At 38.7% G+C, this 16,131-nt stretch overlaps 1 protein-coding gene across 2 annotated transcripts in view; it reads left to right on the top strand.

Moving 5' to 3' along the window:
• Positions 1–16,131, top strand: part of CHCHD3 (coiled-coil-helix-coiled-coil-helix domain containing 3) — a 269,949-nt gene that overhangs the window by 168,599 nt on the left and 85,219 nt on the right. Inside the window, exons 5-6 of one of the 2 annotated variants that reach the window (XM_070423916.1) lie at positions 12,585–12,599; positions 13,626–13,709. In XM_070423916.1, the coding sequence (XP_070280017.1) occupies positions 12,585–12,599; positions 13,626–13,709 (99 nt within the window). The remainder of the gene's footprint in view (positions 1–12,584; positions 12,600–13,625; positions 13,710–16,131) is intronic. The other variant, XM_070423918.1, reaches the window with a different exon arrangement.

Genomic DNA, 16,131 nt, shown 5'->3' with positions numbered 1-16,131 from the left:
GGTTTATTGTCAGTATGTGAGGTGCAATGGCCTATTATTGATTGTATTCTACCATGAATAGCACAGTGTCAGAAGCTCTTTCTAAGATAAGTTTCCCTGTGTGCTTGTTGGATAAATACATAGATACATTAAGTTTATTTTGTTCTTAAGACGGGTAAATTATTTTAGCATTTAACTTAACATGTGAGCATGTATATAGGGATTGGCTTATTTCTTCTGGACATGAAATACATCCCGAAAGCCCCAGAGTCATTCTGGGCTGTCATGACTTGTGTGGTTTGTTTAGATCATGGTTAGTGCTTAGTTAGAGCTAAGTTGGTAGTTGGTAGCCAGGGCATTCTTCCAACCAAATTGGAGAAGTTCTCCAGAGTGTTCCAGGAACTATTTGGAGAATAGATCAGTTAATAGTTTTAAGTTGCATCTCGAGGATGCAGGCCACCTCAGGTGACAGAAAGCTCAGAAGGACAAAAGATGCTCGTTGCAAAGATCAGCTAAGCAGCCTTTTTACAAATATTCAGCCAGTTGTCAGCTCTTCCTTGATCGTGCCATCATTACTGCTTGCATTCATCTGACAACAGGCGAAGAGAATAAAGGAAAAAGATAGGGGGACTTGGGAGGGATTTTCTTCTGCACTTAAACCAGGCTTGTCACACTGCAGGGGCACTGTGTCTGGTGTTAGTAATCTCATATGTCACTTGCAGTTTATTATTACTAAAATATAAACCTATTTCTTAGAAAATTTTGAAAATTTTTCAGAAGATTACAAAATGTCACTTAGACTCTTCTTTCAGGAAAGTGGTGGAGGGGTGTTAACTTGCTAAATGTCATTGCACTACTCGTTTTCAGTTGCAGATTAATAGCAGGTGGTGGCCATTTTTCAAAGCAAACAGGCTGTCTTTTTAGTTCAGTTAGAAAAAAGCACTAATTCTTTACTGTAGCCTGAAATATTTTGTGCAAGGTGACAAATGGCAAGGATGACAAAACATTCAATGTATTAGAAAATAGCTGGCTAATATTGTAAATTTTTAAAGGACCAAGCCATAACTTGGAGCAAAGTATTTCTTTTACCAGACATAATTGAGTTTCACACCTTGGCATTTATGCTTAACATATATATCTATTACTTTCAGTGAATGTATTTTCCTGCAGCTGTTTTGATTTGTGGTCTGTAATATCTTTGTCCACTTCTGCAGTACTCATGTCAGATAAGAAACGTGTCTGGAAAGGAATCGCATCTCAGAAACTCTGTAGATGGTCACCCATCACCCATGCAAATGTATGCTTGTGCTCCTGTGTTTGGTGGGGGGTAGGGGCCTCAGGTTGGTGATATGATGTTGGAATAATAAGAATTTTTGGTTTTGGACTCTTTTGCTTACTCACAGACAGGTTTTTAAGAATATTTGAGATATTGTTTAGTATGCCAACATGAAATGTGAGTCAAGGAAACTTGTATTCTATTCTTAGCTCATGATTAACTAGCTTTCTGATCTTATGAGAGTATAGTTATTTCACGATTAGATCTTTAATATCTGAGTACCTTGGATTCTAAGGTATATGCCCCTTTCAAATGTGTATATGGTTCTTTCTCCTTTTTTTCTGAGTATTTTTGATAGCCTATAAATATGGCATTAAATGTCATTAATGGTTTGTCATTAAGAACATAGTTTTGTATGCATTATACTTGCACTTGGTTTAAGAAGCTGGGGGGTGGGGGGGTCACTTTCTATTAAATTATCTTGGGCTGGAATTTGATCACTTAGCCCCTCAGTCTGAACAGTTGCTGGGACATTCTAGCATCTGATCAAATGATGGGTGAATGGAAATCATACTCACAGGAGGAGGATTTTTAAGCCAAAAAGATAATATATAATTAAAATGATAGTCATAACCATAAAGCACACAGGATATCATGTCAAACAATTAATAATACTCTGACTGCCCAGCAGGCAAAACCAAAGCAAAGTCTTGAAGTTGCTTTATGCTCTTGGGTACAAACATAGAGAAGGGTCTACCTGGTGAGAAGCGCTGTGTTCACGAGACAGCGCTTCAGGTGTGGATTTTAGGCAAGTCTCTTGTCTGCAACTGTTTGCTGTTGTTTTTTAGCTGTAAAAATACTAAAAACTAAAGAGGTGGATACAAAACTGTACTACTTCACATTGCTATGTGGTGAGGCTTTCTCGTGTGATTATGTAATTTCAGATCTCTAAAAGTGATTAAAGATGTTAAAAATTGTAAATTAACATTTTGACTACATCCATTCTTGAGTTTCTTGGTAGCAAAGTTCTGGTGAAAGTCACTCCCAGTGTTTGAGATTTGGGAGTCGTCTGCTTCATTGTGGTCCTTCCACACCTGTGTACAAAAGTGATGAGAACAAAGCTACGTCTCAGCTAGCCTGGCCCTTCCGGTTGGGGGTTAATGGCGTCTTCTCATCCCTTCTCAGCCACCTTGGCCCAGGACCTGAAGTGGCTTATTTACAGCCTATCCGTGGGCTCTGTTGCTTTCCAGTCGATGATTCATGGTTCGGGTGCATTCTCTTCTTTCCGTTCCTCCTATCCAAGACTTCTTTCCCTTCTTGCTTTGTCCAGGCTTCGGTTTAATCCCACAGCCTCATCTCTTAAAATATTTTCCTTGGTCAGGTAACCTGGAGGTTTTATACAGAGGATAAAGATTTTTTCAATTCCCTCGCTATCAGGTTTGGGGGAGAATGGGATGTTATAAAGGGCCAGGTACTTCTTCATACCTTCCTTACCAGTAGCCATTGCTGAGAATGATTTTAAAAAATAATTGTTATTATCCTAACACTTTTCTAAATTTAATTTTTCTTGGAATGCAGTGGAGTCACAGCTTACTTCAGGATTTAGTTTTAAATTATCATGTGAATTTTGTTTGTCAGTTCTACCTCAATAAAGCTAGAAAAAATAAGATGAATATTTGAGACAAAGATTTCTTTTGTTCAAGTTTATTTTTAAGAATTCAGCACTGGGAGTTCTGTTATTGGGTTAGTTGGTTTCTTTAGTCGAGCACTAGAGGAGATGTTGGTTTTCATTTGAGGATTTGTGAATGAAAACTATCTTGAACCAATAGAATTCCACTCACTGGGAAGAGATGAGTGAGACTCCTCCTCCATCTAGGAAGACCTGTGGAATGTGAAACTGACCTAGCTATCCCAGGCTTCCTTGGGGAGCAGGTGAAATCCTGCACTCTAGTTACTTTTTTCTCTCTCCCCACTTTAACCCCAGTAGTTGGGTTCGCAGAAACTATATGAGCACATGATGCGATTGCACTGACCTCTGCTCTCTAAAGCACCACAGATGGGATGAGGATGCCCAATTATTTTCTGAACTTAGTCATTTTGGGCAGAAAATGAGAGCCACTGGGATTTGGTGAGCAGCAGTGAGTTGAACTTGTTTTAGAAATGACCCCTTTCACCCTCAGTCTTACCTCTGAATCTGCCAGGTGGTCTGAGGTTCAGGAAACAGCCCAGTGAATATTGCTAAGCAACAGAGGGAGCTGAGCCCTATGGATCCTCCAGTCCTTGTAAGCCCACCACTGGTGCCGAGTCAGGCAGAGAGGGAGCGTCGCTGCTGCCACAAGTGACTGCCCCTGGCAGCCCGGTGTCACCCACTTGGGATATTTCCAAATGCTGGTTAATGTGTGCTTGTAGCATCCTAGCAATTTGGCGAATTTCCTCTGGCCTAGCGATAGAGTCAGTGCTGATTGGAGTAATAGAAAAAGTGGAATGGTAAATGTAATGCATAACGTGAATATTAGTACGATCTTAGGTATTATTTAGTTCATCTCCTTAAAGTTACAAAGAAGAAAGCAGTCCTAAAAGGGGGAGTAGCTTGCCAACTTCATGAGTTTGCTGCCAAACTAGAATTCTAGCTTCAATTGTCTGATGACTTTTCTGTTGCTTTTTTTGCTGCATAGGATTTCTGATTCAAATTGTACTAGTATTTCATAGGTCCAGTAGGATTTACTCAGCCCAGCCTACATAAGTGAAGCAGTTCTATCTGAAATTGAGGTATACAAACAGATATACCCCCATTTTTGGTTTGCTGGTTTACTTTCTGTTTAAACTGGAGGCTGACGTTTAAGACCTGCTTACAGTTCATTGTCATCATCATTTGTTTTGGGTTCATTAGCAGATCAGAGTATGTGGAAGCCATGGACATGTGCCTTCAGCCCTGTCTCTAAGAGAGAACTTTCTGTGAAAGGTGCCATCAGCTGCTTCAGCTTCGGGGTCCATCTGTGTTCACTCCCAGCCATGCTCTCTCCATGCTGACAGTCTGTGGGCCATTCTGCTTCACCCAGAATCCCTCCAACTGGCAGTCTTTGCCTGGGGCTCTCCACCAGCCTGGCCAAGGTTTTCTCTGAGCTGCACGGGTGTCTCATAGGTGCCAGACTACAGCATAGTCCGAGGCTCTCTCTGCTCCCACTCCTTCTAGCCTCTATCCTTACCCCTAATAAATCTCTTGTAATTCTGATTCTGTCTCAGCATCTGCATCCCAGAGGACCTGAACCGATATGGTACATAGTTGGCTCTGGAGACATTTTTAGAATATTTTGCATTAATTGTTACAGGAAATCTTTAAAAATCTCTTTATGTTAAGTAGTGTTGAAAGTAACTACAGATGTATGAGTGATAATTTTTACATTTTCTTTCCTTAAAGTCAAGCCAATGTGAAAAGAAACAAGGTCGGAGCAATGGGAAGTACAATGCCATCAGGAGTTAGGAGCCCAGGCGAACTGTCTCCCTGACCTTAAAGAATTCCCTTAGTCAACAAGGAACCTGGAGCCTCACTTACTGCCTATAAAATGAACTGGGTGATCTCTGGATTTATTTATTTTTTCTCCTAGCTCTGAATGTGGAATAGATTGCAAGAGAAGAGATTGACTGGCCAATTGGTCCCAGTAGTGGGAACATTAAATCCAAATTTAAATTGGACAAATACAAGCTAATACAAAGAAAAGGAATTCAGAAGTGGTGCAGTAATTGTCTCCATGTTGTTGTTCAATTTATTTGTCAGACCATTGATACAAATATCTTCAACAGATAGTGCAGTTTAACTAGCATCTCTATGTTAAAGTGCCTCTGTGCTTTTTAATCTCCATCCTAAAACAGATTATATATACATGCTTGGAAATGGAAACATTATTCTCCACAATATGGAATAAGAAGAGAGAGAAATTTTAGTGTAATTGCACCTTAAGTTACATAATCTCAAATGCTTAGTGCTCCTTCCCACCCTGGACCATATCAGCTGTGGTCTAGGGGTGAGAGAGAACACTCTGCTTTTACATGTGATGGTGACACCCCGTGGGTCATAATGCCAGTCTATTCTGCAGCTGAATTTGATGATAAAAACCCCTTTCTGCCCTAACTCCATGTGAACACATGGTAGTTTTATTAAATATGACCCTTTTTACTGCCTTTTCCGCTTGCAATTATAATTCTTCTCCGTATCTGACAGAGTCCTTATTTATTTACAGAACTCGGTCTTTTAGAACTTTTTTCTTTTTAATTGCTGAATTTGATTCAACAGGGCCTTTTCTCTTAGACTTGAACCATGTTTACAATTACTGTGTCTTTCATAAACGTGTAGTAGCTAAAGCTCGTGTCATTACAGACGATCAAGCTGCTCATTTGAGAACTCTGAAACCCTAACAGCTCGGTTCACGTTTGATGCAGCATTTATTTAATGTTTATGTGCTGGGTGTCATGATGGGTGTTTTTTTGTTTTTTTATTTTTTTCATGGATGATGAGCAAGAAGCATAGAACATGTGACACTGGACTGATGAGGTGGTACATTTCAGCACCTTTCATGGTGAAATTTCATGTTGAAATACGTTGCTTTGGAAAAGGGAATGCAAATTATAATGGAATCACAATCTGCCTGTTTTCAGGAAGGATATATACATTATTTAACAACAGGTTCATATTGTCCCTGTCCGAGCAGGAGAAATGTTAAACTATACCAGTTCAGGTCAGCTGATAGCAGTTCTGCCTGAACTGAACGCCAGCTGCGTAGATTTGGAATCGTGTATGTTCTGTGGACCTGGGTTCCATTCTTACAGGGAGCCAGAGGGCAGATAGAGCCATTTTATGCGTTTACTACTTAGGTCAAGAAAAATGAATTAACATTTCCAGTTTCTTCTCTCATCAGGATATGATTCACTACTTTACATGCAGGAGAGCAACTCTTGTTGCTTTTATTCATTTTACCTTCACAGCACAGCCCTACTACCAAGTTATAACCAAGTGATAATGCAAGCATCTCTCCAGCCCAATTCTACCATACAAACAGCTAGTTGCTGAGCAAAAGTGTATTAGCAAGCAGGTCCCAGATGGCTCACACAGCCCGTTCTGTAAAACAGTGAAGGGAAGTTCTCTGTTCCTTCAGTGCTTTCTTCGCAGGAAAGTCACCGGAGGCAGGTGAGGCTGTTGATGGTTGGCCTCAGCCAGCAAGCTTGTAAGCAGTGGTTCTCCACGGGGCAGTTTGGCTTCTGGGAGGGCAGTTGGCAAAGTCTGGAAACACTTTTGGTTGTCACAGCTCTTCGTGGGGGGTGGTCCCGGTGTCAGAGAGGCCAGGTATGCTACTGAACATCCTACAGTGCATAGGGCAGCTCTTCACAACCAGAAAGATCTGATCCAAACATCAGAGGTGCCGAAGGTGGGACTATCTGTCTTGTCTGTCTTAAATCAATGGCTGGATGTGGGACTGGAGAGGGTCTGGCTGAGGCTCTGTTCCTCAAACTAAAGCTGCAGGTTTTGTTCTCACAGCTCCTCACATTCCCATAGCCTGTCACCAGCAGATGCAGGAGTCTCTCTATAATATGTTGCCTAATCCTTATGTCTTGTTTATAGTTTTCATTCTACTAACAAGAGCCTATACCTAACACTTACCATGCTAGTTAATGAACCATTTTCACTAAGGAAGTCTCATTTCCAACAGTCACTGTGCTAGCTAGCAAAGCGTCATTGTTGATCAAGACACGGGTGAGTGAAGCCCTGTAGAAGCCACCTCTACTTTTTGGGCTTCCCATTTTGAGCTTCCAAGCAAGAATACTTGCTGATGTTCGTGGATTGTGGGTGGATTGTGGGTTCCCGAGTAACATGCTGGCAGCGCCTGGCTCAGAGCTTCACCGAAGTGACCTGAAGTAGCACAGACATGTCGTCCCACCCTCGTAAGCTGTTGTATGTGAAATAGATCACAGATGCTATGACAGGTTTGTTTCCCAGAAGCTGCGACTACAAACTCTTCCCTTCAGTGCCCTTTATGTCATTTCGGCTGCCTGTCCTGAGTGCTTCCGATGTAGAAGGCACAGACCTGGGTCACGCCAAAGATACACACCGAGAGGAGTAAACCTCCTTTCCTGTCTCAGGGAGTTTACAGTGGAGAAGGGAGCCAGTGGGTAACAACCAAAAGTCCAAAACAGATGTTGCAAAGTTGTATCAGGTGCTGTCATAGGAGAGACAGCCGGGGCAGGACTTTGCAAATGCTACGTTCAGGAAGTAGCCTTCGAAAGGGCTTGTCGAACATTAATGGGGGTGCAGTGGGTCAGTGCATAGTCACGCGGTGACTTAGCCGAGCAAGAATGGGCCTCCGGTCTCCTGAGTCCTCATCAGGTGGTTTCTAGTTATTGTGCTAATAACTTCTGAATTAAACCAGAAAACGGGAGAACTAATTTTTTGGCTTAAGTCTTTCCTCTCTAAAGCTATGGAAGAAAGCTTATAAAATTATTTTTTAAATTTTACCTACTGCTTAATTTTGCTGCTTCTGTCAAGTACCATGATCTGCACAAATGTTATGTGAGAACCACTGGACTATTTAAAGCAAAGCGCCACTAGGTTGCTCTCTAGGTGTGCCCACAAGTGGTAGAGGACATGCTCAGAGGGCTGTCCCAGTGTTATCAGTATGAGAAAGTTGACATGTAGACCAGGTTCTTGAAGATCTTTTGGAGAAGACAAAAAAAACACATACAACAAAACAGAAACAAATGGATTTGCTCACATCCTGGGGACTTGGGTATGAGTTCCAGATTTAGGAGTAAGAAGTCTATTGAAAGAAAGGTCTTTGTCTTTTCATCTCTTGGTCTCTATTCAACTTTTATCAGACATTACTGTGTTAGTGGACATAAGTGTGGTTTAACATTTCAAGCTGGGGTTTCCTCATTGCTTCTGCTTCTGCCTCTTAAGTTGTTGAAAAATACGCTAAATCTGACAATAGATTGGGTATCATTTAAGTTCATCCAGATGAGTTACCTTTTGAAGGTCACCTCCTGGTATGGTTTGGAAAACAGTGCTCCGCATATAATTCTTTGTTTATTAACATGATAAAGGCTCAGTGAACCCTAAGTGATTTCTCATTTATAACAAAGTCTAGTATGTAGCTAATTGAGTACATGGCTACTTTAATTATTTTGTTACGGCTAATTGATATTCACAGTGATCATGTTCTGCAGCTTCTAAATGTAATATCACCTTACAAGTTTATGGTTCAGCCCCCTTGGATATTTCAGTTCTCTGTTTAATGTCAGCATATAATTTTATTAGGTTCCTACATATTGTCCCTAATATGTAATTCTGACAAGTAATAAAGCACTTTTCCCAGCTCTTGTTTGCCTATGTGAATTGTAAGATGGATGGATGGATGGATGGATGGATGGATGGATGGATAGATAGATAGATAGATAGATAATCTTGTCTGCGATAGATAGATAGATAGATAGATAGATATCTTGTCTGCCACAGATTATCCATATCATTTTGAAAGGTTAAATCTTTCCCAGTCCATTATATTTGTGTTTAGATTTGTTACAAGATTTAGAATGACAGGAAATGAGTTATAAGGATTTCCTATTTATATTGATTTACAGTTCTTGCCTTTTTTCAATCCTAGTAATCTCTGGTTTCATAATATCATGCCATAGAAAACTGAGCTGGTTCCTGCTTTGTTTTCTACCTGGAGCTGTTAAAATTGAACCCTGACATTTCAAGGAACTTTGCCATTTAAAATGTACAGGCTTTTCCATAGCACAACATCTTTCCTTAACACGCCTTTACGTGGTGTGTGAAGTAACAGTACTACTTCTGAGCTAAGAGATTGTGATGTCACCGGGTTCCAAATGCCATGTACCCAGAGGGAGAGCTATCCCAGTCCCCAGGAGCAGCCAGGCCTAAGGGAGCTGAGCCACTATGTCAGAACATTTTGGCTATGAAGATTTTCCTGGGAGTGTACACAGGAAGGTAAAGTTCTACCAGCACAATATGCCTTATCCATAGTCCAAGTTGTTTTTGTTTTTGTTTTTCTGTTGACCTTTTTATATCTTGTTGTAAGCACTATCAAGTACATTTTCAAAATACGTCCTCTGCCGCTTTGAGGCAGATCTGCTTCTCCTCTTGAAAAAAAGAAAGCATAGGCAAAGATAAGTGGGTTTTAAAATAAAAATGTGAAACCAACAGTGAATGAAGAGAGGAGGTTGATAAGTACACCAACTTGTCAATCCTTTCTGAAGAGGCAAGTCTTCAAGGAAGGAAATCCATGCGTACTTCATTTTGAATCTAACTGCCAACAAGTCTATGTTCTTAAAGAAAACTTGATTTTTGAATTTTCTTTGTTTTCTGGCATATGGAACGTTCTAGTTTTCCATCATGACTCACATAAGCTCTTTCTGCCATGGTTTTAAGCCCAATCATTTCACCCCAAATCTAACAGGATCTGAAAACTAAATCAGGGCACATTTTGTCCGGTGGGAGGAAGAGCAAACAGGAGGTGGGGAAACTTTTGTATTCATTTTTCCTGAGAAATGATTCTGCTAGAACAGTAAATGATGTGTGATGCTGTTTGTGTTTATTTGTTCACTCACAGTGATTCTGTATCTGTTAGACTTGCACATAGAAGTCTTCTTCCCTTGCACTTGGTGCACTGCTTTTCCTTGGGTTGACTGTGACTCTCCATCCTCGGCAGCTATTAGCTTAGTCAATGTATTCCAGGCTTATTTAAGTTTTAGGATTCATATTGTGTGACTTTCGCTCCCAGCATCACATTAACTGTTTCAAAGCAATGTGCCATTAACGTGTTGTGGCCACGTCTCTTGCTTTGTTGTTCTCCCCAGCGATCTCAGACTATTGATCCTGCCGGCCATCTAGGGAAAGATTTATGATGTTAGACTGTGGTTGGGTGTTTTCTGGTCTTTGGAAGTAGTTCCTCTTTAGTGTGCCTATCTGATCTTCTGGTGTGTTGCATTAAAGTTTCAGAGATTACATTTGGAAATGTAAATGAGTGTGCTTTATTTAGGCTGCAATCAGCCCCTCAAAATTAAACTTGTTGGTGTAGCCCTCAGTAGGCTCCAATAATACTGTAGTGTTGAATTTTAAAATAATCTCACTGCACAACTGTACACGAACAAAAGAAACACCTAGTGCAAGTGCTTTAGGAACCATGGTGGGTCATGCATGCATTGAATGGGAGAGAGAATCAAGTGTTAATGCATTAAGGACTTAGGAGGTAAAATAGTTTCCATGCAGTAAATAACTCTTCACACTATTGAAACCATTTTTATTTTTTGTCAACGTGATTACTTAAGAGCTCACACTCTCAGCTTCATATATGTTTTCATCTCAGTCAGGAATAAATGTATGTGATATTAATGTTTAAAATATTTTTCTGATTATAGAAGTAATGATTGTTCATTATAGAAAATTTGGAAAGTGGAAAATAGTCCAAATAAGAAAAATATCCCACTATGCATATCATATCCACTGTTAACATCTTAGCATACTTTATATTTTTTCCATGTCTATATAACTAGACACTCAACTCTCTCTGTTCCTCCCTTTTGCCTCCTAACTCCTGTTTCTTAGCCAAATTTAGGAACCTACTATACATGCTATTTTATGGCCTGTTTTTACCCCATGTAATATTTTGAGTAAAAAAATCAATTATTCTATTAAAACATTATTTTTAATGGCTCTCAATGTTTGATCATTATGGCTGGACTAAAATCTTTATAATCAATATCTTGTTGTTTGTCCAAATCTTATTTACACACCCCTCTGTCATTCCCACTTTTTTGTTGCTGAAAATAATGCTGGCTGCATTTTCTTAGAGGTAAATCCTTGTATGCTTTTCTTAGTATTTCCTAGGATTAAATGCCTAGAAATAAAATCGGCCAAGTGATAAGCAGATCGACAGTAATAAAGATAAATACACACATACATCCATATATTTATATGTAGATATTTTCATAAATTCTAGTATGCTTTATTTGTATTCACTATGTAGTGAAATTCATTCCTTGCAATATTAGTTCCACAAGTTTTCCACCACCATAATCAAGAAGCAGAATAGTTCCTCACGTCAAAAAATTGCCTCCTGAGTGCCTTGACTACAAAGTATGTTTATTTTTTATTTAGAATATTTAAAGAAGCAAAATGAACTAGAAACCACCCTGCTATGAACTCTGTTGATATTTTTGTTGGTCTTTTTTCCCTCTTTCCTACAAAAAAGAAAAAGATCTTTTCTGTTTGTAGTTTTGTGGGGTTTTTTACTTAGTATATTTGGAGTATATTTATATTTAATAATTAGAGTGGGTTTTGTTTTTGTTTCTTTGCAATTCTAAATAACCCAGTTATCTACGTCTCAGAATATTGCTATAATTACTTAAGAGTTCTAAAAATAGTGTTTAGATCTCAATGAATGTGTACACTTTGTCTAATTAGATTTTGTCAAATTGTTTGAAAAGTAGCTATACCAGTTTACATTCTGACCAACTGTATAGAAAAGCCTGGTTTTCTATATTTTTATTAATATTATTTTATAATTTTGTAAGTTCGATAGATGAATAATGGTATTTCATTATTTTAATTTTCATTCTTTGACCTCTTCTGGGGTTGAGTTTTCTTTTTCCGTGTGTTTTTTTGTACTTTTGGATGTGATTTACCAGTCTATGTCATTTGTGGGTGGGGTAGAGGGCTTATTTTTTAAGTGCTCTCTATATTAGTAACATTAACTCTTACAGCTACATGTTGGAATATCTTTTCCTTTTTTTCTCATTTGCTTTTTATTTGGTTTATTGATTTTTACATTTTATGGAGGGTCTTATAGTAAGTCCATTCGTTTGCATTATTTTTTGGAGTGTCTGTTGAATCTAGAAAGGTCTTTTCTCTGTAGGTCAGATTTATAGTCGTGCATATTTTCTTCAAACTTAGCTTTGTTAAACATTTCCCATTTATTTTTCCTTTTATATTCCTGACTGATAGCAGGCTTTTACTGTGTTGTACCAAGGAGCTGTAGATTATGTACTTACATGTTAATGTACTTTTATCAAATCTTAATATTTTATTTGTGTGTTTTTTAATCATATGCTTTCACATACCATGATCTTTTCATTGAAATCTTCTATTTAAAATAATAGCTTAGTCACATTTAAGCAAGTTAAGCAAAGCCCTCTTTTCCCACTATTGCCTTCTTTGATTTGCATTTTAGGTAGATATTATGCATCAGCTTTCTTTCTGACATTAGGAAACAGCATACTTACATTGCTAAATAACTATTTGCTTGTTTTTAACATGCTGCAGGACATTGAAGTCAAAGTAAGTAGCAAAACGACATACAATGTGCAAATGGGTTCTCTTAAACTGAACGGAGTGGAAGTCACCTTTCTAGGAGTTGAGCAAGGTGATACTTGATCACCTTGCAAAAAAACAAAAAAAGTGTGTGGCCCAAGGATGGGAATGCCAAAATATATCCTTTCATGATTTCTTAAAATTCCTGGTCAAGTGTATATTCAGCATTCACAGATCAAAAAATATGTTTAAAACTTTCCTAACTTGAGGTGATATAGGTACATGATATAGAAAAAGGTCACTTAAACATAATGAACAAGATACAAACAATTGTTTGAAAAATGCATTATTTTACTAATCTAGAAAAACATAGGTAACCACCTTTGTCATGATTTTCAAGAATCAAAAATATTTTATTGTGTTTTTATTTTGTTAAAAAGACCATAAATTTAGATGTGGGAAAAAAGATTTTTAAATTAACTTCATTATTTTTATTATTATTGATTTTTAATTATTCACATAAACATTTATAGTAGTTTTTGGTCCTCTCTCTAAAGATAGCTGCTTCATAAAAAAGAAAATAGGACCAATACATGTATTTATATTCAGGTTTCACTGAGTAATTTAAGGGTTCCCAATTATAAAGTTTATGTATACAGTGTTGCATAGGCATTTTTTGTTGTTTAAGAAAGGTTAATAACCATCTGTCTTATGCCCAGATTAAAATCAAAGTTTTATTGTGTAAAAATATTAATGCTTGAAATTACTCTCCAAAAAGAAGTTAAATAAAAACTGTCTCTGCTGTATTATGATGCATTTGGACAAAGTAGGACACAGCTGTTACAGTAAAAAGAAAATGAAAAAACAATGCAGACTCATTCTTTACCTTTAAATACAGCAATCATCATCCTATTAATGTTTTTCTATGGCAGAGACCTAATAGTTTGCAGAAATCTTCCGCTTTGTGTACTTATTTCTAATGTAATTTATACTTGACTTTTGCTTTGCTGTTGCTTTTTCCTAATATAGTATATTCCTCATTTCCTTTTATAGGCGAGGATGCTGGAAGAGAAAGATCGAGCGATCAAGAGGCAGGATGCATTCTACAAAGAGCAGCTGGCTAGACTGGAGGAGAGGGTATGACTATTTCTTGTCATTGATTCTTCTATTACCACATCTGCAGCTTTCCTGTATATTTATTTAAAAATCAATAAATGAAAACTGTTACTGTTTTTCCTAGTTAAAAAGTGACCAGGAAGTGAAGAAGCCAAGCAGGGAATGTCATTTCTACTGTGATAGTTTTGAGTATGGTGGTGTTATTGGTTCATTGATGCATTTTACCACTCATAAACCTCCCTCAGGTATTTTTCCCTTAAATGCTTAGAAAGTGCATGGCCTCTAGGTTACACAGTAGAGTGCTACTCATCATCATCATCATCATCATCATTATTATTATTCATAGTTTATTTTTTTCCATTAAAAAATTTAAGTGAATATATTGGGGTGACATTGGTTAATAAAATTATATAGATTTCAAGTGTATAATTCTGTTAGTGTTACTCTGAACTCAAACATTGACTAAACTTGAGTTCGTTCTCAGAAATGATAGTGTTTTAATGGATATATTGTCTCTGTGAAAACTCACTTTCACTGCATTTGTGGCTAAGAAATGAATGTCCCTGTAAAGAGTGGTGGACAGGAGCCCCACGGGAGAGTAATTTCAAGCATTAATATTTTTACAGGAGCTGAATAGTAGGACTTAGGGAGAAGAGTTAGGAGGGGGAAGAGTTGAGGTGCCACCTGTAGTCGAAATGGACTTTGAATTGACAGAGTTGCAAAGGAGGGAATTAAGGCTGAAGCAGAAGGTAAGAATGGGACTTCGGGCATGTAACCAGTGCCCCTGTGCAGTGAAGTAGAGTTGCTTTGAGTAATTTCATACAGAGAACATGATGTTACCGAGTTAGCTTTCTCTCCCTTTGATTGAGACCCCAGCATTTGATTTGTTTAGAATAAAGTGTTTACTAATAAAGTAGGTAAAGTAAGAAGTGTATTCTTAAGCCCCATTCGGTATAATTTTTATATGTTGAAGATGTTCACTCATACCTGTATGTCACTGAACTCAGTGCTTCTTGAACATAGGGACCGATTTCTCATTCATTCAGCAGATACTTAAGTACCTGATGTGTATCAGGCCCTGGTCTAGTGCCAGAGATATATTATTGAAGAAAATGAACTAAACTTCTGTCCTCCTGGAGCCTAAATACAATGAAAACCCAGTATATATATCGTGTGGCAAACTGAGATGATGTGGCGAACAATAAAGCAAGGGAAAGGGCGACTCAAGGCCTAGGAGTATAGATTCGGGTTGGATGGAGGGGAGAGCCTGTGTAAAATAGGATGGCATTGGGAAGAGGTCTGCAGAAATGGGGGAGCCCTAGAACCCCGGAGCAGGAGCGTGGTTGGCATGTTTAGAAAGGCCAAAGGGTCATGAGCAAAAGAATATTCTGGCTGTTATCTTGAGCAAGAAGCAAAAGTCCTAGGAAGAAATTACAACAGCAACTCAGAAAAGGGACGGTGAAGGCTTGGGCTGAGGAAGGAAAGAAATGTGTTTGGGTATTTCAGAGGCAGAGCTGAGCAGATTTGCTGATAGTTTTGGTCATGATTGAAAGAAAGAACTCAAAGGTACTCTAGGTCTATGGTTTTTACATAGGATGTAAATTTACATAGGATGGATTCTCCACAGGGGAAGGATTAAAATACGGTTCTGGGTGTGTGAGGTGGAGGAAATCAGGTGTTTGATTTGGGCTATGTTAAACGTGGGATATTTTTTAAGACATCCAAATAGAGATGTTAAGTAAGCATAATGTGGAATGGCTTGGAGCAGAAGTCAGCACATTTTTCTCTAAAGGGCCAGATAGTAACTATTTTTAGCTTTGCAGACCATGTGTGGTTTCTGTCATAGCCCTCAGCTATGTGAGAGCAGCATAGCCAATATGTCTGTGCACAAATGTGACAGTGTTTCAGTTTATTGAAGTTTGAGATAATCTTCTTTTGACACTACCTTCCCCCTACCCCCACCCCCCACCCCCACGCGTCTGAAAATGTAAAACCTTTCTTATGGCTCCACTGAATTGACCCAGCGCTGTAGGATGCAGAACCGTGGATTAGAGCACAGGCTCTGACACCGGCTGGCTTGGATTGGAACCGGCTTTTACCTGCTCTGTATCTTGGAGCTCCTTACTGAAACTTTCTGTTTCCTCAGCTATAACATGAGGATATAATGATGCTACTTCACTAATTTGTTGAATGAGCCGATTTCATAGGGCACCTGTCCTGGTGTCCAGTGCGGAGTAACCACTCAGTGGTGTTTCCTGTTTTCCTGGACCTTCCAGAGCACCCTGCCTGCCATGCCTAGCCTTTGTTAGTGGAATAAAATGGGTGGGAGTGAAGGTCTGGAGATGATTTACTCAGCATCTGCTTTCTCCACACCCAGAGATGGTTTTCTTTGCCATCAAATATTACTGTGCTTGAATTCATGTATTTTCGAGTTTTGCATTTG

Source organism: Myotis yumanensis, unplaced genomic scaffold, assembly GCF_028538775.1.
Source record: "Myotis yumanensis isolate MYYU_CA2020_CCGP unplaced genomic scaffold, mMyoYum1.0.hap1 SCAF_9, whole genome shotgun sequence".
NCBI classification, from domain to species: domain Eukaryota; kingdom Metazoa; phylum Chordata; class Mammalia; order Chiroptera; family Vespertilionidae; genus Myotis; species Myotis yumanensis.
Note: the sequence above shows the minus strand (reverse complement) of the source record. Positions and strands in the feature narration are given on the sequence as shown.